Source organism: Protobothrops mucrosquamatus, unplaced genomic scaffold (assembly GCF_001527695.2).
Source record: "Protobothrops mucrosquamatus isolate PMUCROS unplaced genomic scaffold, P.Mucros_1.0 scaffold_230, whole genome shotgun sequence".
Lineage (NCBI taxonomy): Eukaryota > Metazoa > Chordata > Lepidosauria > Squamata > Viperidae > Protobothrops > Protobothrops mucrosquamatus.
Window position 1 is genome coordinate 190,081 of NW_015386306.1, and position 20,933 is coordinate 211,013.

The window sequence follows — 20,933 nt, forward strand, 5'->3', positions numbered from 1 at the left end:
CGCCATTTTTTCCCCTTTTCCGGCGGGTGCCTTACCTCCCTTGGGCTGGGCCAGCTGGTGGTCGGCCTGCTCCGTCTCTGCCGCTTGCCAGCTACGCCTCGGCCGGCGCAGGGGGCGGAACCACGCATGCGCGGCGCTCCCGGGCAGGGAAAGTCCTCGACTTACGACCGGTTGGGTAGTCCTCGACTTACGACCGGTTCAGTCCTCGACTTACGATCGGTTCAGTCCTCGACTTACGACCGGTTTAGTCCTCGACTTACGACCGGTTGGGGTCGCGGCATTAAAAAGGTTGAGAACCACTGATTTATAGAATTCCCAGAATAATAAGAGGATACCAGAATGAGAAACTTTGCCTTGGTTATTTAAAAATTAACTTGAGTGAGACAATCTCTGTACTACTGGGCTGTTTTAGCTTTAGCTTTATATATCATTTGGGACAGTTTAACTGGAAATGATATAGCTTAGTCCCAACTGATATATAATGCTTGAATAAGCACACCTTTAAAATACAACATGTGTGCGCATCTGTGTTGTGCTGTGAGGTACATGCAGGAAAACAATATGTACTTTAGAAATGGAAAGATAATACTTGAAATGAGGACACAATTCTAGTGAGGGAGTTTAGGTTTTAGGATTAAAACCATCCCAGTTTTTCCCAAGTGCTAGGAAGCTGTTGCTTCATATCCTATCAGTGCTCCTTTGCCTGCTAAGGAAAAACAAAATTAAATTAATCTTGGGAGAATGGGAACTGATGGCAGAGGGCTGTCTTCAAGAAGAGATCTTTCAGAGGGCAAGTGATACATTTACACCAAATCATGATAAGACTCTAAAATATATTCCTTTATGGAAAGGAATGCTCTTTTGCACAGAGGAAGCATGTACTTCTACTCTCTGGTTTGTGAGAGGAAATGAGAGTGGTGGCTATATTTAAATGTGAACATTCATATCTGTTATTCAACACATTCCAAAGGCAGCAGTATGAATTCTAACCTATATATGAAAAATAAATATTTAAGGGATGCAATAGGAGGGTTGAGGGGAATTTGCAAACATTCTGGCGTCTATATCTGGCCTGTGTATTGTAAAATGTATTAAGCATTCCTTCCAAAATCTTGGGATTTAAGCATCTCAGTAGATTGCAGATATTTAAATTATTATTTAAAAAAATATTTTCATTTAGTATCAGTCTGTTGAGGGTATACATCTTTGAGCCAACAGATGCCATCTTGCTGATTCCTAATTTACATAATAGTACTCAAACGTTTGTGACAATGAGGTAGGAATTTATAGATTGGGAACTACTGATTCATGAAATGATGTAAAATAAGTATTTCTGCTTATAAAAGGATGCCATCCAAGTCTCTGCCTGTGTTGTGAGTTAAACAGCTATGAATTTACTGGGGATGTCCATTGATTTTTCTTTTACATTGCTAAATTATTTCACTAAATTCTGCTATGTTTGCTAGAGTTTGGATTTGCTTTATGTCATCATATGCTGGAGATGAATAAAATATCAGAATGTTATTGTTTATTGGTTTTAGCCAAGAGAGTTAAACAGAAATTCTGTTTTCCATCTGTTAGCTGAACGGGGAATATATGATTCTCCATTATATATTTCTAAGTAAGAATTGGGATTAGAATGGAATTAAAGCAGGTTCCTGAATAACTGAGTAACTAAAACAGCAAACATCAATATGATGTTGCTGCTAATAATGTTTTAACATTAGAATATACCTATAATATAATAGGTGTTTAATTAACCATTGAATGAGCACATTGATCTTTGGTTATATTTCCTGCTAGTTTTCTTGCCAATTCCAAATTATAATCCTGCTTTCATGTCCCACCAGATGATGAAACATGCCTGGGATAATTACAAACATTATGCCTGGGGATTAAATGAACTGAAACCCATCTCAAAACAAGGACACTCGAGCAATTTGTTTGGTAAGTAATATGTGCTTTCTATTTAATGACATCAGCTGCTTTACTATTCTGAAGCTAAAGATTACATTAGAAGCGGTGTTTTTGACTAGCTGCTGTGATATGTTATTGAAAATGTGTGTTTCTTTATCAAAGTTTAATTCTCTGGTTGTATCATGTTTACTGTTAAGAAAATTAGCAGCACTTGCAGAAAGAGTGAGAGGCAATGTTATTTTATGTTCCAAAGTTGGCAGAAGAATCTCTAACCTATTATATCTTTCCCCTTACATATTTTGCTACAAGTTTTTATGCATTCCCTATGCATAAGTAAACTTTAAATCAGTAAGATAATACAGACAAAGGAATTGATAGAAACGAGTTCCTGATAAGTTTTAATGATCAAAAGGTTGAGCTCTTAACAGCATTCAAGGACAGGACTACATGCAATGAATGTATTTGTTAAGATATAGGCACTTAACAAAGTCTTAAGTGTAAAAAGAAGAATTTTTAACAATGCATGTTTTTGATCAGGTAAAATCAGTCTTAGCTGAACTCCGTCTGAGAGACTTAATCATTTCACTGGTGGAAGAAATTATATGTTCAGATCATGCATATATTAAAAGACCATTTGCCAGAAAATGTTACCATGTACTACGCACTTGAACAAAATCTATGTTGAAGTACATAAAAGGTCAAAATGGTGGTGGATAAAGGGCTTTCCTAGTTTCTACTGGGCATCTTGAGTTATAGGCTAGGTAAACTGGGCGGCTTCTACAGTATTGCTTCTTTGCAGTAGTAAATAATGATGATGATGATGATGATGATGATGATGATGATGATGATGATGATGATGATGATGACGATGTTGAAAGGGACCTTGGAGGTCGTCTAGTCCAACCCCCTGCTCAGGCAGGAAACCTTATACTGTTTCAGACAAATGGCTGTCCAGTCTCTTCTTAAAGACTTCCAGTGTTGGAGCATTTACCACTTCTGGAGGCAGGTTGTTCCACTGGTTAATTGTTCTAACTGTCAGGAAGTTTCTCCTTAGTTCTAGGTTGCTTCTCTCCTTGATTAGTTTCCATCTGTTGCTTCTTGTCCTGCCTTCAGGTGCTTTGGAGAATAGCCTGACTCCCTCTTCTTTGTGGCAACCCCTGAAATATTGGAACACTGCTATCATGTCCCCCCTCGTCCTTCTCTTCATTAAACCAGACATACCCAATTCCAGCAACCGTTCCTTATATGTTTTAGCCTCCAGTCCCTTAATCCTGGTGCAAACTACAATTTTTCATCAAAGATTTCATTCTGCCTCTGCTCATATGTCCAATTCCATGGGCTAAATTAACAAAATATGGAAGCAGTACCATAGGGGGCTGAGTATCCATCAGAGGAAGCCCATTGACTGAGTGTATTAATAAGCATCTATGAGAATTCTAAGCATGCTTTCTCGATTTGGATTTCTGAAGAGACATCCAGTATCTGGGACGGCCTCTGTCGAGTTTGGGAAGCATTTAAGTGAGTACAAAACAGTTTGAGATGGACTGCATATTTGGCAGAGATATCTGCCAGTACATTTCTAATAGCATCAGAAATACTCCGATGAGACAGAGAATGCAGGGAAGACCAAGGCTTCTAGGAGACCTTTTACCAAGGAGACATGCTTAATAGGCGAACCTAAATTAGTTAGAAACTGTCTCAGTTTCCATAAAGCTCAAATTATGCATAACTCCAAAGAGATATCAAGAATAGACATAAATATTAGCAGATTTCCCTTTGGCTAATTTAAAGGCACATGTTAGCACATCTAGCTACTTGAGTCTGGCATTTAAGCAAGAGAGAAGAAATAGCATGTGATAACCAAAAGCTGATGGCCCAGAGCAAAGATCCACAGATTAAAGGGCAGCAGCTACTGTGCCCAAGCATGGAGGAAAAGCGAGAGCAATGAGATCTAACACATTTGCTGTAGCAGGCCAGTGATCCGTTTTGTTCCCTGTGCTTTGGTGTTGATAGATTGTGCAAAGGTACAGAGTTCATGGCCAAAGAAGGTGAAAGGCTTAAAGCAGTCGGGAATTTCTACAGCAACAATAGAAACAAGCACAAATGTTAAAGCCAGAAAAGAGGATTTTGGAGCTTCAGAGCCATGAAAGAGAGTAGCAGAAGTTTTCAGAGGAGTTGGGTGGCTCTGCTAAGTTGAAAATCCACTGGCAGCAATAGCCCATTCTCCGAAAGTGTACACTTCTGCCACAGAAGTAGGCAAGAGAAATTTAAAATGGGATCAGTGTGAGAAAGAGGGCTTGCCTTGTGAAATACCGTGACCTAGATAAGGCACAGAGGTTTTTCAGAGCTACAGCTTGATGTTACAGACCTGGTCCTTTCTCAGCAATAACAGGTTGTCTGTGTCAGTCTGGCAAGTTTCCAGAAGAAAGAAAGCCACAAGGAGATCATCAACATACTGAATTAGAGCAGAAGATGCAGGACAAGATCAAACAGATTCTATAGGTACTATACATACAAAACAAAGCTGATTATTAGCATGAATAGGAATAGAAAAGAAAAGTTTACAAAGACTGGTGATTGAAAAGCTAGGAGCATATATACAAGAAAGCTGACCCCGAAGAGTATTGGGGTTTGGAAGCACAGGAAAGGTAGGAATCATAAGTCTATTTGTCATTCTTAGATGCTTCACAAAGTGCCGTTTATTACTCTACCACCATTTTTAAATGAGGAAAATTGAAGTGTTACTTGTAGTGATTACAGTTATACCCTGCTTCAAGAATACATCAGTTACTGGTTTAATTCCTTCCTTAGCTTCTGGGTTTAAGGGATATTGCATTTTCCTGGTTAATGGGGGGTGGTGGTATTTGAATCAATTAAAATTAAAATTTTAACAGGCTGGACTGAAAGTATACATCCCATTTCATTAGAATGTTTTGTCCACAAAATATCTGTGACTTGCTTCAACTTGTATTCATCTAAAACATAAGGCTGGCTTTCCTCCCGAAGAGGCATTGCCAATAGAACCACTGTTGCTTCTTCGTCCTGGGAAAGTATATCTAAACAAAGTCCATTTGGTATGCAATATGTGATGGTTGTTAATTCTCAAAGCCAGTCCCAATTCTAAGCCCATTTACTACAGAGAAATATTGGGAATTCTGATATCCTAAGAGTAGAATAAAGAGCAGGAGTATCTAGAAGGGATAGTTTTTCCTCCTATAGTGCAATCAGCAAATGGCTCAGAGACAGAAAGAGACAAGAGGAGGTGAGATGCTATTACTTTCACCTGCACACATCCTTGGGCTATTTTTTAGGAAAATTTGTTTCCAAAGCCCAGGATTTCCATAGGAGCAATGTGATCCTGGGGGGTTTGACCCTGAAAGGATAAGTCTGAAGGCTTGTTTCAAATTTTGTTGCTTGTTATATTTAGAGGTGTCCTTCCTTTTCCTTGTCTATTAGTTGGAAAGTGGAGAGCCTACAGCTGACTCACTTGAAGAGCCATCAGCAATGTCTTTAGCTTTTCCTTTAGTTATCTAGAAACTTTGAGTTTGAGTGGCCATTGTAATAATCTTATTAAGGTGTTCGCCTTCCAGCCCAGTAAGACATTTTAAATGCAACCTCTACAAAAATGTTACTGAAATTTGGGCAAATTGCTTTAAGTTAGAGAGCCCAGGCTGCTGTTGGATCATAGTTCTTAAGCAATCCAGGAAATCAGCTGAGCCTTGCCCTTTTTCCTGCCTATACTCTGTATTTTGTGCCAATCTTTATTAAGGGGACAGATGATCAAAATCTAAAATGGTTTTTCTGTTTTCAGGGGGGAACCTTTGGGGGTGTTCCATAAGGCAAGCACCACATTAGAGAAGGCCCACCTCTTGGGACTCACCAAGTGAACCCCCCAGTTTGCAAATGTCACACAAGATGGAGGTATGCAAAGGCTTCCTAGGCATGACTGCAACCTGCTTTTTGAGCAGGAGTGATAAATCCAGAAGGGCCTCCAGATTGCTTATTGTCTAGGACAGTGCAACTCCACCCAGAATCAGAGATGGAATAAGCATAACTGGCAGGTCTCAAAACCTCACCCTTACATGAGCTCACCCAACAGCCTCATGTAGATGTTGAATAAGAGCAGAGAGAGAACCCTGAATTCTGCAGTGCCCCCAGCTCACATGATCAATATTTAGATATTTGGCAGCCCACCTTTGGCACACTTTGTTAGCAGCAGGAGCAAGAAAATGGCAAAGATGAGCTGGGATAGCAGGACAGTAGAGGGCCAAAAGGACACACAGGTGGGAGAGATAGGTGAGTGGGGGAAGTTGATGTAACCCCTGCAGTTGTAAGTGCAGTCGGGCTGCCAAGAACCCAAATTGTGACCACAGGAGCAACTGCTGCAACTGTAACTGGTCATTGAATAAATGGTTGTAAGTCAAGGACTACCTGTATTTTAATTCTGGAATTGGGAAGAGCATATTTCTCTTCACCATGCCATATCCCCCATCCCCCTACAGCATTTTGGTATAGGTTTTGTGTATTTCTTGTGCATTTAGTCTGATAAACATGATGATTATTGCACACCTGAGAAGATTTCTGTGTGTTATAATTGTAACAATTGGTTTCATTGGTTTGTGTACAAAGACCATGAACAAAAGTTTTTTTTAACCATAGTGTAATTCATTCCTAATGCAAACCCATAATTATGGATGGCATTATGAGTCAGTATTATATGAGAATCAGGCTGTTTAATTCTTATTATCTGATTATAAATAATATCTTTATACTTTATATTAATTTTTGTCTAACATTTCTAATATGTATAATACTTCTCAAATTAAAATTCATAGTTACATAACAAATAATTTAGATTTTTTTATCTCACTTTTTTAAATAACTCAAGGCAGCAAATATAGCTAACACCCCTTCCTCCTCCTATTTTCCCCACAACAACAACCCTGTTGGGCTGAGAGAGTGATTAGTCACCCAGCCAATTTTCACGCCTAAAGTTTTCATGCCTCGCAGTCTCTTGGTTTCTAGCCTGGGGCCTCAACCACTAGACCAGGGGTAAGCAACCTTGGTTCTTTTATGACTCGTGGACTTCAACTCCCAGAATTCCTGAGCCGGCTGGCTCAGGAATTCTGGGAGTTGAAATCCACGAGTCATAAAAGAACCAAGGTTGCCTACCCCTGCACTAGACCAATGATGCAATATTATTAAGGAAAAAGAATATCACTGAGTGAGCGTCATAAATGTTTATGTTTCAGTTTCTATTTGTTTTATCTTTAACAATAGCCACTGAATTTAAAGCGTTTCTTGTACAACTGTGCACTGTCATTCTATGACAAAAGATGAAAAGCTGAATCTTTGCAAGCTTAGTGTTTGAAATATATATTGTCTAATACTTCATAGGGTTCTCCTATTACCAATGCTATTACCCTTGCTAAAATTATTAAATATAATTACTGTAAATTAATTGTAGTGGATGACTGTTTTGATTAGCAATTCAGAACTGCTACTTTTCCTCTTACTTTAGAACTACAGTCTGAAATGTCAAGGTTGAAAATTAAATGTCAGCCTCTTTTTGGTCAGGCCTTCCATAAAATGACCTTCATACACGTTATTCATTTTTGGCAACACAACAAGTAAACAAACCAATAAGGTTCAATACCATGAGGGGTCCTTGGTGTTCTCTGAGCTTGCTTGTTTTCTTGCAGATGTTTCATTCCCCAAACGAGGTAACATTATCAGTGCTAGACTGCTAGTAAGGAGTGCTGTTTGCTGTCCATTTATATTCTAGTGGCTTGCCTGTCAGTGTTGGTGGGGGTAGTCTTAGAAATTCTTTGATTAGGCTGTTTGCTGTTGGCTTCTTTGGCAGTTTCTTGATTGGGATATTGTTTACTTGATCGTTGGTCTGATGTTAACTTTGGAGTTAATTTATTCTGATCTTGGGTCTTTTTGTTCCTTTTTGGACTGGGTGATATAGTCTATAGTCTATAGTTCATAGTCTATAGATGTTGTTAATGTCTATGTGTCTATTGATGGCTGATTTGTCAGAGTGCCTGGCTTCTAGAAATTCCCTGGCATTTTTGGACTTGGCTTGATCTAGAATGGTTACATTTTCCCAATTGAAACTATGGTTAAATCTGTCTATATGCTGTGAAATTAAAGAGTTTTCATCATGTCTTCTGACTGCTAATTGGTTTTCGTGGATGTGTTCTGCCAGTCTTCTGCCTGTTTGTCCTACATAGTGGTTGTTGCAATCCTTACGTTGTATGTTGTGAATGACTCCTGTTTTTTCTTCTGGGGTTGTTGGGTCTTTTGGTGTGCTTAGGATGCTTTGAAAGGCTTTAGTTGGCTTGTGTGCTATGCTGATTCCATGTGGTTGTAGTTGCCTGTTGGTGTTTTTTGAGATATTCTTGATGTATAGGGTTTATGTTGGTTGTGCTGTATTGGGTTGAATGGTCAGGGAATTTTTGATAAAGTTGCATGGATATCCATTTTGTTGGAATATGTTGTATGGATGCTCCATTTCTCTTTTCTGCTGTTCTGCATTGCTGCAGTGTGTTTGGACTCATCTAAATAAAGTCCTAACGCAGTTTCTCTTGTGGGAGTTGGGGTGTTGCTTTGGTAGTGGAACACCTGGTTAGTATACTGTAGGTGGTTTTTCTGTAGACTTGTATTTCTAGTTTGCTGTTGTGGTCTTTGCTGATCAGGATGTCCAGGAAGGGCAGCGAGTTGTCGTTTTCCTCTTCTCTGGTAAACTGGATTCCTTTAAAAATGTTATTAAAAATTACAATTAATTTCAGTATCTCTGTTGCTTTCTGGCTTTTTGGAAGGAGCCTGCTCATACTAGTTGGGAACAAATGTTAGTGAAGTCTTTCCAAATTTGCCAGCTTTTAATTTTATAAAGAAACATTTTTAGAGCAAAATTGCCGCAGCCCCATTGGAGAAGTGCCAACATTAATCACAGAATCATAGCATTGGAAAGAGCCTTTTAAGTATTGAGCCCAAGCTGAGTTTAGAAATCCAGATTAAGGCATCTCTGACAGATGTCTCTCCAGCCTTTGCTGGAACACACCCAGCAGCAGGAAGATCACTTTATTTTCAAACAACTCTTACTGTTAGGTAACTTCTCTATCACCCCAATTTATGGGACACAGAACAATGGTCTCAATTTAACAAACAGGGAAATTCCAGTTGAATGTTACCGAACATTTCCTAATAGTGTTACTCACCAGTTGATCGAATTAACTAACCTGCATTGATCTGGCTAATTCTTTCTTCTTTATCCAGAAAATGCTGCCAAAATATTAGCTAGGCAGTAAACTTTGTTGCACAGTGTACTTTGCTGCAATATTTAACAAGTAGATAATCAGACTAAAATTCTTAGTTATTTGGGTGTGTAAAATTTTAAAAAGATAACTGAGTTAGTAAAAGGAATGGAAACCTAAAGTTTACATAATGCTGGACCAGAAATGCTTTGTATGTTATCAGTTTATCATCAGGACACCCCGCCTTTCAAGATGACTAATCATTAAATGCAAAACAAATAATTGTCATTGAATAAGTGTCAGGATAAAAGGCACTAAAAAAGGCAACTCCTCAGACATTTTTTCAAAGCCACCAGCATTTCAACAGTTGGGTTTTCATGGAGTGTCCTGCAGGCACTCTCCTTCAGGACATTCTGATAAGAGCAGTGTGAAAACACAGCCAGCTAACTTACAGTAGTCATCAAATCTAGCAGCAACCAAGACACTTGGGTGTGAACTTAACTCTGGGGGTAGCCTAGAGAGGAGCTGAAAGACTTTGAAGTAGCTGCCCCTAGATCAGGGGTAGGCAACCTTGGCTCTTTTATGACTCATGGACTTCAACTCCCAGAATTCCTGCTGGCTCAGGAATTCTGGGAGTTGAAGTCCATGAGTCATAAAAGAGCCAAGGTTGCCTACCTCTGCCCTAGATATATCTGCTTGCATGTTTTCCAGAGAGAGTAGAACTCTGTGAACTAAATTAAGAAAGAATAAAGAGGAGTGGAAGAAGAGCTCTCCCCAGCTGTACTCTAATGAAGATAAAATTATTATTCTTTTATTGGTGTGGGATTAACATAGAATTTAGAATTGGAATAAAATCTTAGAGTGAAGTGCTCATTTTCAGAGTCCCACTTCCCATATCTTGAGATGGGTATGTTGAGATTTAAGAGGAGAAGGTTGAAAGTGGACACAGAGTATAACATTATAGAAAAATACAGTGGAAAATAGTGCTCTTGCTTTCTTCTTAATTTGTAGAAATAGAGGAAGCCGCCTTATACCAGTATTCCAAGTAGCAGCTCAGCCTACTTTACTTGGCTTCAGCTCTTCAAAATAATTGCTTCCAAATGTGATTATTTTATCCATGAAACTGCCGAGTCCTTGATTTTTCTTTTGCTAAATAGTGGCATATGCAACCAGTGCTATATAGCTACTAAGTGTAATAAAATAACATTAAATCATTGTATTTTGTGGTTCCACAATACATTTGGTTTTTTAAATAATTTTAAATGAAGATTGCATTCTGCAGAAATACATTTAAAGAATTGCAAATTTGAAAAAGTGCAGATAAAAAAGAAAGATGGAATAAGTTACTTCTCCCTTCACCTCCAGCAAGCATAATCAACCTTAACAATGTATTACTATCTGTTAAAATACAACCATTCATGTGGACTCTATAAGTCCATCTCTAGATTTTCATCTCTCCGTATTAGTCAAAAAAAGTCCAGTGAAAGTAAGAACGCAAGTATTATGAACTATATTTATTACACCCAGTTTGAATCCTCCCATTTACATTTATATCTATTTCCATTTAAACAAATCCCCCTTTCCTCTCTCCAAAGTCCAATCCCAGTAAAAAAGACAAAATGAAACATTATAAAAAATAGCCATCATCATCCAGTCCCGATCAAAGGAACTAATAAACTACTGTAATATGGTTTAAATATCTTTCTCAAACAAATTGGGAGCTTTTTAGAATTTCTTTAATTGAAATGTTTGTAAATATTTATTGAGAAATCAACATCCTTTGCATTCAAGAGATCCAGACTGCATGAATGACCCTCCCTCACATTTTTAGTAGTTACCTATATTTTTTAGATCCTAATAATATAAATCTTATATATGTTTATTTAACAGTAAGTCTTACAGAATGCAGTGGAATTCATTACCTAGTAAGTATGATCTAGATCCAGCCTAAGGAGGACTGGAAATACTTAAAATTAAGACATTAAATATTAATATGTTCATCTATCATGCCAGCTGTTGGCATACATATGTGCTTCCTAGCAATAGGTGCCTGGAAAAAAAATAGATTTCATTAATATTGGTTCCTTTCCAGTTACTCAATTTATCTTGTGTAATGTTCAATCATTGTAATGAACAATTAGCTAGTATAATTAAATTTCTATTTTCAGGACTGTGAGTTTCTAATGTCTGAAAATCATTTGGTATAAAAAGTACAGTACTGTACTGATTTTTTTGCACATAATATTGCTCTGCATAAGCTTTCTCTTGTCATTTTACTATTAGAAAGCCTGTAATTCTTTATCCACATATGGCAGTATAATATAAAAAATGTCTTTCATAGATAAGCACTTCTGGTCTTTCCATATGTTTAGTATCCTCCCTAATGATGTCAGCTTTCTAGCTAATATTTCTCCACTCTGCTCAGCTGTGCCTTCTTCTATGTTTCGTCTCTTCCCTCTGTCCTTTCAACTTTGATCTCAGTGCGTCAGGAACATGCAAGTTTTCTACTTCCAGAATACAATGGGTTTTGGGGGGGATGTGGGGGGAGGATTTACAGGCAGTTGTGCATTCAACAGATATTGTGAGTTAGGAATGATTAAAGATTGTCACTTACATAGCATCTGTTTAAAAAGCTGAACTCGGCCAAAAGATGTGATTTCTGCTCAGCATGATACAGTTAAAGGTCAAATGACATTTAGTTCTTTGCAGACTATCACTGCTTTTAAAAATGATTAAGAAATGGTCAGTAAATTGAATTGTTTACTGGCGCCATAAAGTGCAGTTTGTATTTATAACCTTTAAACTACTTAAAATCCAGTAACATTTCCTTTTGGCAGCTTAGATAGATTCTAAGATTCATTGGTAAAGCAAATAATTTTGTTTGCTTAATAATTTTATTCTATGTTCATTTTAAATAGAGTTTTTTCAGGTAGCAAATATGTTTCGTAGATAATTTTGTTTTTTACTTTGTTTGAGCTATGATGTAAGATGTTTTTTGAAGAGCAGAAGTAATCAGAATCTATCTTCCCAACATGTCTTTTAGAAGCATTGCATATTTGTGAATAAAATAAATAACTACATGATGATATTTTCCCAGTTTTCACTCCAAATTGTTACAAACTATTTTATTGAGTACAGTATAGGAAAACAAATTTGATATGAAGCAACTCTGGGCTTATACCCAGAATAAATGGTAGATTAATAAAATGCATATGGATTGATCAGTAAGAGTTACTTCTGTATGAATATGTGCAAGATTTAAACAGAACATAAAAATAAAAAAAAATATTGCATGATATACCGAATAGCCTACATTTGTTTTTACATGAATTGCAGTATTCTCTTTGCTCAGTATGCATTGATCTCAATATTTACTTCCTACTTTAATATATCATTGCTCAACTAACAACACAACTGTTTTCTCATAAATATTAGTCATGCTTTCTACTTGAAGAGAGGGTGCAATGGCTCAGTGGTTAAAGATGCTGAGCTTTCAGCTGACAACCTAGATTTGGGAGCCAAGGGCTATGCGATGGGGTGGGCTCCCGCTAATGCCCCAGCTCTACCCACCTAGCAGTTTAAAAGTATGCAAATATGAGTAGATAAATAGGTACCACTTCAGTGGGAAGGTAACAGCATTCCATGCACCTCAGCATATAGGCATGCTGGCCACATGACCGTGGAAATGTCTTTGGACAAAGCTGGTTCCCTCAGCTAAGAAACAGAGATGAACACGACCCCCTAGAGCTGAACATAATTGGACAGGGGAAACCTTTACCTTTTCTACTTGAATCTTTGATAACTCATTCAGTTTTTCCCTTATTCAAATTTAATGTATTATTGAGAAATTGAAAGTTTCACGTACACAACAGGTCTGGAACAGTGTAGTATTCTTGATTTTTGAGGTATTGGTGTAAGATATTTGCATAATGTTATTGTTGCCAGTGGGAGCCCAATTAACTTGGATAATACTGCCAGAGAAATAATACTCATCATTTCTAGACATTTTAATGTGTCTGTATTGCCACAAAGGTATTTTAGATGTATTTTATCAACCATTGAATGTTTTATCATCAATCATTGAGAAGCTTTGATAATTTAACAAACAAATGAGGTAATAGAATTTTTTAATCAAAATTAACTAGAACTTTTCTTCCTGTAACTGATGGTTAAACAATTAGAAAAGAGCCATGGAACTTCATTTTTATATATGAGATTATTGAAGGCATAAGCATGGAAAATATTGGCAATACCTACAACAGAGGAATAATAGAACTTGCAAAATGTCGGTGGAGATTCTCAGTCATCCAGGTCAGAGTTGTCTCAAAGGTGCTTTTTCAAAAGTTTTTTTCCTGTTTTTTTCTTTTTGAAAAAACACCTTTGGGATAACTCGCTGAAATGTTTAAACTGATGTTTGGTTAAGGGAAACACAATAGCTATATTTATTGATAACTGGAAACCCATTGTGGGCTTTTTGTGTAAAAATAAAAAAATGAACCTATGATTTATGGTTTTGATATCAAATAGGATAGATTATAGAAAGAAGAGAGACATAACTACTATGAAGAAGATCAGAAGCTTCTTTTTATCTTTATATTTTTTCTTTCTGCACTTTTAGCTTTTTTTTCTTTTTCTGTTTTTTTCATTCTATTTCAATTTTTGTTAGTTCTCATTATTATTGTTAATAGTATCAATACAAATTATACTAATAGACCAGAACAGTTAACTAATGGTCTAGAAATTTACGCATGAACATTGCTATAACTTCTCTCTTCACAAAGAAGAATAAAAGGACCTTATCAATAAAATTGCTGACTCTCTTTCAGGTAATATTCAAGGAGCAACTATCGTTGATGCCTTAGATACACTGTATATCATGGAAATGAAGGAAGAATTCAAAGAAGCCAAAGAGTGGGTAGAAAAGAATCTTAATTTCAATGTGGTAAGTATTAACCTGTAATGTTGCTTCTGTAATGTTGTGGTAAGTATTAACCTGTAATGTTGCACACAGTTTGCTGATGTGACTGGAAGAATTTTTATTTGTCTGCATTTGTTATCATTCTTAAGAGACACAGGCAAGTTCTGTTAAAACTGATAAAAAGGTTAAAAAAATTAAATCAAAAAATTAAAATGAAAAAGATTAAACAAAAAACTAAAAACCAAGATAATAGGCAATGTGGGGATTATCTCTATCCCATCAACCATATCTAGTTTAGAGTGCCCCTATCAGCACCAGGCAGGCAGCTGAATCAGATTTAAGTCTTTTCTGGAAAGCCAGGTATATGGAAGCCACCCTCATCTCCAGTGGGAAAATATTCTTAGTTTCTCTTCTGATTCTGCAGATATTTATTTATTTAGAACAGGGGTGTCAAACTGCCGGCCCGCAGGCCGGTTTCATCATACCAGAGCCGCGCCCACCCCATTGCCGGCAATGGCGAAAAAGCTCCGATACATCGCGTGACGTCACGTGACGTCGCGAGTTTGACATGCCTGATTTAGAATGTCAGTTCCTTTCTGCTGCTTGACGTATAATATACAGATAGGTGATTGGATCATTTTTAAGTTACAAACTTAAAGTTTGTGAATGGGAAAGCAGAATATGAAAAACAATTGTGTTGACATGAGATTTGACAGCAGCTATCATCAGTTCAAAATTTCTAATCTTGCATATATTTTAAAGAATCAGTGTTGCCCACACATTTCAGAACACTTAAATTGGCAGAATATCCTTCTTGCAGAAATAAAGTAATGCTGGCTTGCCTGTTTTATTTCCTACATGATTTTTATGAAAATATGCTTTTGTCATTATTATTGTAAACATAGAATTTAGTTAATTCATATAGGGTATATGTAAGATTATAGCTATAACAGTGTTTATCTCCTTATTCATTCATCCAATTTCTTGGCTTCCAAATATCTACTTGGGCAGCTTTAAAGTAAAAAGGGAAAAGGAAAAAATAATCATCTTAAAAAACAGTACACACCCAGAGAGAGCAAGTCCAAAAAGCACTCACTTCATCTTGTGATTAAAGGAATCCAATCACAGATTAATCCAATGTCTGGGAGAAGGAGGGTTTTCAGGCCTGTTTCAAGACAGTTGGGTGGGGGTCATACAAAACTCCATACCATAGCAAATGTAATGGGATATATAACCCCAGCTGTATTTATATGGTCTCCTCCTAAAAGAAAAGTTTTGAGATAAACAAGAACAGCCAATTCAGTTTGCAAATTAAGTGAGAAAAAGAGTAAGTCCCACAATGATCTTTTTATTAAAAAATGGTTTTGTTCCATCAGCCTGTAGTGTATGTAGTAGCAAGTACTTGAAGTCTAGAAAGAGTACAATCATTAAAAATAGCCCTCCTTGTTGTTTGAATCTTTGGTCCTTGTATACACTCAGTTATAGTGATGATGAGTGCTCCATTAAAAGACCTTAAAGACCAGATTAATGACAGGTTATCATGAAGTAAATCTATGTCAGGCATGTCAAGCTGCTGGCCCGCGGGCCGGATGCATCATGCCGAAACCATGGCCACCCCATTGCTGGCAATGGGGAAAAAGTCCCAATACGTCGCGCGACGTCACGTGACATCGCAAGTTTGACATGCCTGATCTATGTGGTCACTAAGTGTTGACAATGACTTGATGGCACATAGTCAATAATTTACAAACAGGCTTGTGTGTGTGTGTGTGTGTGTGTGTGTGTATCCAATATGAAGTATTTAATTTGAGCCCAGATTTTGCTTGAACCAAAATGGTGCCAGTTTGCTGGCGTATAACTTCAAAAAAGCAATAGATCAGTTTTAAATTGATGCCTAAGAGAAGGCTAAATTTTGAAAAAGGTATACAGTCCTTGAGTTGCAACCATTCATTTAATGAGCATTAGAAGTTGTGATGGTGGCGGAAAAAGTGACTTCTGACCAGTCCTTGCATTTATTATTATTACAATGTCCCTGGAGTCACATTATCAAAATTCAGGTGCTTGGCAACCAGTATGTATTTACAATGGTTATAGCATTCCGGGGTCAATGTGATCACAATTTACGACCATCCCCAGCGAGCTTCTGACTAGCAAAGTCAATGGGGGGGAGCCAGATTCACTTAGAGACTGTGGTAAAAAAGGTCATAAAATTGGGAATTACTCATTTAACGATCACACACTTGGCAATGGAAGTTCCAGTCCGATTTGTGATCGTAAGTGAAGGACTATCTGTAGATATTTCAGGAAAGGTTATAAAGATTTAAGTATTACATTGGCAAACCTGGTAAAAATATAGAAGGTGATCTTTAGCTGTTAAAAGAAATCAGGGAAGCATAGAAGGGAGACTCAGAGTTGGTACATTTAAACTTCTCATAATAAAGAAATCATTTTTGATACCTTAAATAGTTATGCTTTAAAAAAGCTAGATTTACAATCAATTGGCTACAAATCCTAGACCGATTTATTTAGTTTATATATCATCATATGGACTTATTATGATCAACAACAATAAAATTATATAACACCAAAACTACTATTGCAACAATATAATAACACAGGTTATATATAATATATATATAATAACTCAGCCTGCTTATCATCTGCTTTCCCTCTGGAAAAGCTCATTTATGTTCCTTGAGGAAATACCATCCAACAACCACATTTGCTTATCCCAAGTTCTTGGGAAGGACTCAATACATGAATAATAATAATGCCAAATCCAGCCTAAGCATTTGACTGACTGCAAACTTCCCATCCCCAATAATACATATATTCAGGACGATAAAAGCTGGATGTATGGTAAATGGCAGATGCAAGTAAATGTGAAATCATATACATGAGGCTAAAACCTCTAACTTTACATACATACTAATGGAGTCTTGCTGTGGGCTTGTTTGATGAATCTGAGTTTGCTGAAGGAGCAGCTTCTAATTCTGAAGCGGAGGAGGAGGAGATGATGATGATGTGATCCATAGTCCTTATACAAATGGAACAAAGAACAAAGTCATTCAGTGAGGCCCTCACAGAAAAAGACATGACTCAAGAAAATAGGCATGTCTCAATCAGAGCTATAAAAAAAGAGCTTTGACTTCTGTTGTTAAACAGCTTTCCAATCTCAGACCTAACCTGTATGGAACTTTAGCATCTAAAGTCAGCTTGTTTGTTTTCCTTCCCTCTCACATTCCTGCCCTCCAATAAAGTGTACTTGTAATTACTGACACAGGACAGGTTTGGACTATCTGTAACGTCATAGAAAATGTCTTCAAATTATAGTAGATAGTTCACTGGTGATATCAACTCATTGTATATGGCTGCTATGGGAAAAAAACAAATTTCATGCTAGGGGTTCCTTAAGAAAGAGATCAACAATAAAACTGTATTATTAACACCGTAATATCCTTATACAAGTATGAATTGTACGTCTGTATCTGAAGTACTTTATATAGTCTGGTTGCCACAGTTGGGAAAAAAAGGATATAGGAAAATATACAAAAAAAGGGGGTAACTAAAATCATCAAGGGTTCAAAATTATCCGTATGAGAAAAACCAAGAATGTCTGGCTGTCTTTAGCTCAAAAAATAACAACTGAGCAAGGACAGAGCCATCTAATGAAGCTGCTTCAAAGAAGCTTTAGAATTGACAGGGAAGGAAAGTTATTCATACAGCACATAACAAACCTGTGGAATTCATTAAGGGGAAACTTGGTGATTACCATGTAATTACCTTTACATGGTGATTTAAATGGCTTTAAAAAGGGCTTTGGATAAATTCATGGAGAATAGGTCTAGCCAGAGCTATTGTTATTGAAGATACAGTGCTAATTCTTAGCAGATACCTCCAATTACTGGTTGCTGGGAAAGTGATGGGAGGTGGGTGTGTCTGCTGCTTGAGAACAGCTCAGAGGCATTTTGTTGGCCAATGTGGGAAATAAAAACAGAAATAAAGTGAACCTTCACCTGACTTAAGAGCTGTTTGTACGTACATGCAATATTCAGGCAGTGAAACTAGAGTTAAGGCTCTTCAAGCTGCAATAAATGCTTTTTTTTCAAACAAAACAAGACATGACACTGATATATAACTTATTGTGAGCAATAAATCAAAAATTTTGTTTGGAATAGCTTCCTACAAATATAAGTGAGGATTTATTTGAGAAGCAGAAGTTGGCAACTCTGAGAACAATTTTCATTAAATGTGTCCTATTCTAAAGCATAGTGATAATTGTTTTCAAAATCTGATATGAGTAAAACAGCATAATTTTCAATTAAGCACACATTGATTTCTTAAAATTGCTGATGGCAGTTCCATGTCTTGTGTTACATATTATATTTATTTATTATTTTGATTTATATTCTAAGATTCCAACTTAGCGCATTCACAACGCCTAACAACAGAAACAGTTAAAACAGCAACCAGTATAATCATTAACTTAGAACACTCATTCAACTCGAAAGAATCTTGAGGGACTCCATAATTCAAATGCTATGAGGAAACAGCCATTTAAATAGAATTGAAAGCCTCTAATACAGTGACCCCCTCATCCTATCTCCAACCATCTATCCAGAAGGATACCACCATTGATGGAATCCAAAGTTGTTGATAAGTCTAGCAGAACTAACAGAAATCCACTTCCCCTAGCTTGGGTTAGGTTATGTTGAGTCTTTAAGGTGATCCCACAGAATAGGAGTTGTTTTCATCGTCTGGGACCACATTTGATTTCTTCAGAAATGGCCTGAGAATTGCCTCTTTTAAAGAGACTGCAACTGCATCCATCTCTCTGAGGCATTTATAGCTTTTTGGTGCTGGCCAAACAGCCCCTCCCTATTAAATAAGCTGAGAAGGGCCAGGATTGAGTACGTGTTGGTATTTCAAACACTTCAGCTCAACAATAGAAACTCATGCAATAAAATAGAACAGAGTGGTGCTCTGGACACTTCCACTTCCGGAGTTGCCTTAAATGCAGAGACTGCGTGCTGTATATTATACTGGAATCAAGAATAGGGAGCTAGCAGTGAACACAATTCTTTTACCACAATTAATATTAAAAGTCTATTACCCTAATGTTTTATATCATAGTTTTGATGTATACATTGTATGCATAACAATACATAATAATTTATGTATTCAAATGTATTCCTTAGATTTTTGAACATGTTCCTTTTGCTAGATTTTGCCCAAACTTGTTAGTCTGGAAGAGAGCATATATTCACCTTTCACCTGTATTCCAAGATCCAAAGTATTTCATTTCTGAAATTTAGTTCATTATTAATAGGTATGGCAATCTGACTGAGTATTCATTAGATTCCCCCTCCTTTTTTATAACGCTACTAACCTAATCTTACACCTTTCTGATACAGATTTTCTAGGTATAAGATTATTTTTTTTCCCACCCACATGATTTCCCATGGCCTTCCTAATGGTTTGAGGATACCTGTGCTCAGGGCTTTTTTTGTCATAGAATGGCCAGAACTGAGTTCCGGCACCTTTTTTGGATGTAACCTTGTAGGGTAGGCAAGGCGGGTTGTATGACATGTGTGAGTTCCGGCACCTTTTTTTTTTTTTTTTTACAAAAAAAGCACTGCCTGTGCTAAAGATAAAAGTTTTCATATCAGCCCTGGATACTATTTTTTTTCTATGAGTCTCAGCAAACTGTAGAATATATTGCATCAGAGTTGAGATTAATACAATTATTATTAGCTTCAGGAAACTGGCTAAAATGTTCATTCAGAGGTAAAATTTAAAATGGTAGTATCTTCATATGGTTCCATAATTCATTTCAGTATTCATAATCATTTAACCCAGTGTTTCTCAACCTTGACAATTTTAAAGCATGTGGACTTCAACTCCCAGAATTCCACAGCCAGCAATGCTGTGGAAAATTGTCAAGGTTGAGAAACACTGATTTAACCTATGATAAAGGGTAGTAACATCTAATTATCTGTTAGAGGAGGAGGAATTGTTTTCCATAATTTTCTTGAGGATTACTGTATATTAAATTATATAATATACAAATTTTTTCAAAGTGCAGAGAAAAATCAAAACAGAAGAAGTAAAAAAGAAAAACCAAACAAATTCTCAGCAAGCATAATCAACATTAACAATTTCACTCTGCCTTAAAATGTAACCAAATATTTCCATACCTCACCCCTTTTTCTATAAGCCCATCTCTACATATTTGGCTCTCATTCTTAATCAAGAAAAGTCCAGAAAGGGTTATCAGAAATAACAAATATTATATCTCTATTTCCATTTAAACAAATTCCCCCTAATCCCTCTCTTCAAATAGGCAAAATCCAGTCCTAATTAAAAAGAAACATAACAAACATCTAGTCCCAATAAAAAAAGCATTAAACATCACCAGAAATAGTAACCCATTATTAATGTATAAAAATAACGTATTACAAATAAATCCATTGCAGCAAATTAAACATTACCTAAAGTAATTATCATTTTCCAGCCCCAATTAAAAAAAATTAGATATCACCAGAGATAGTAATCCATTATTTTAACCATAATTAAGTGAACCAATAAATTTCTCACATCTGATTTCTCGTATTCTCTTCGCTCGAAATTTTTATCTTTGGCAAAGTCCTTTTGTAATTCCAGTGTAGTAAATCCCTCATATTCCAATATAAGAAAATAATCCACATTGTTTCTTATTATTTGTATATCTTTTTTAATTTTTAAATCATCATCCAATTCCATTTATTAATCCAATATTTTCATCTCTTTCTTGAAACTTTTAGTTTTTGAATCCACCATAAAAGTTCGTTTCAGTTTTA

At 36.6% G+C, this 20,933-nt stretch overlaps 1 protein-coding gene across 1 annotated transcript in view; it reads left to right on the top strand.

Moving 5' to 3' along the window:
- MAN1A1 (mannosidase alpha class 1A member 1) overlaps window positions 1–20,933 on the top strand; it is a 56,367-nt gene that overhangs the window by 18,417 nt on the left and 17,017 nt on the right. Inside the window, exons 2-3 of the mRNA XM_015829093.1 lie at window positions 1,851–1,947; window positions 14,003–14,118. Coding sequence (XP_015684579.1) covers window positions 1,851–1,947; window positions 14,003–14,118 — 213 coding nt within the window. The remainder of the gene's footprint in view (window positions 1–1,850; window positions 1,948–14,002; window positions 14,119–20,933) is intronic.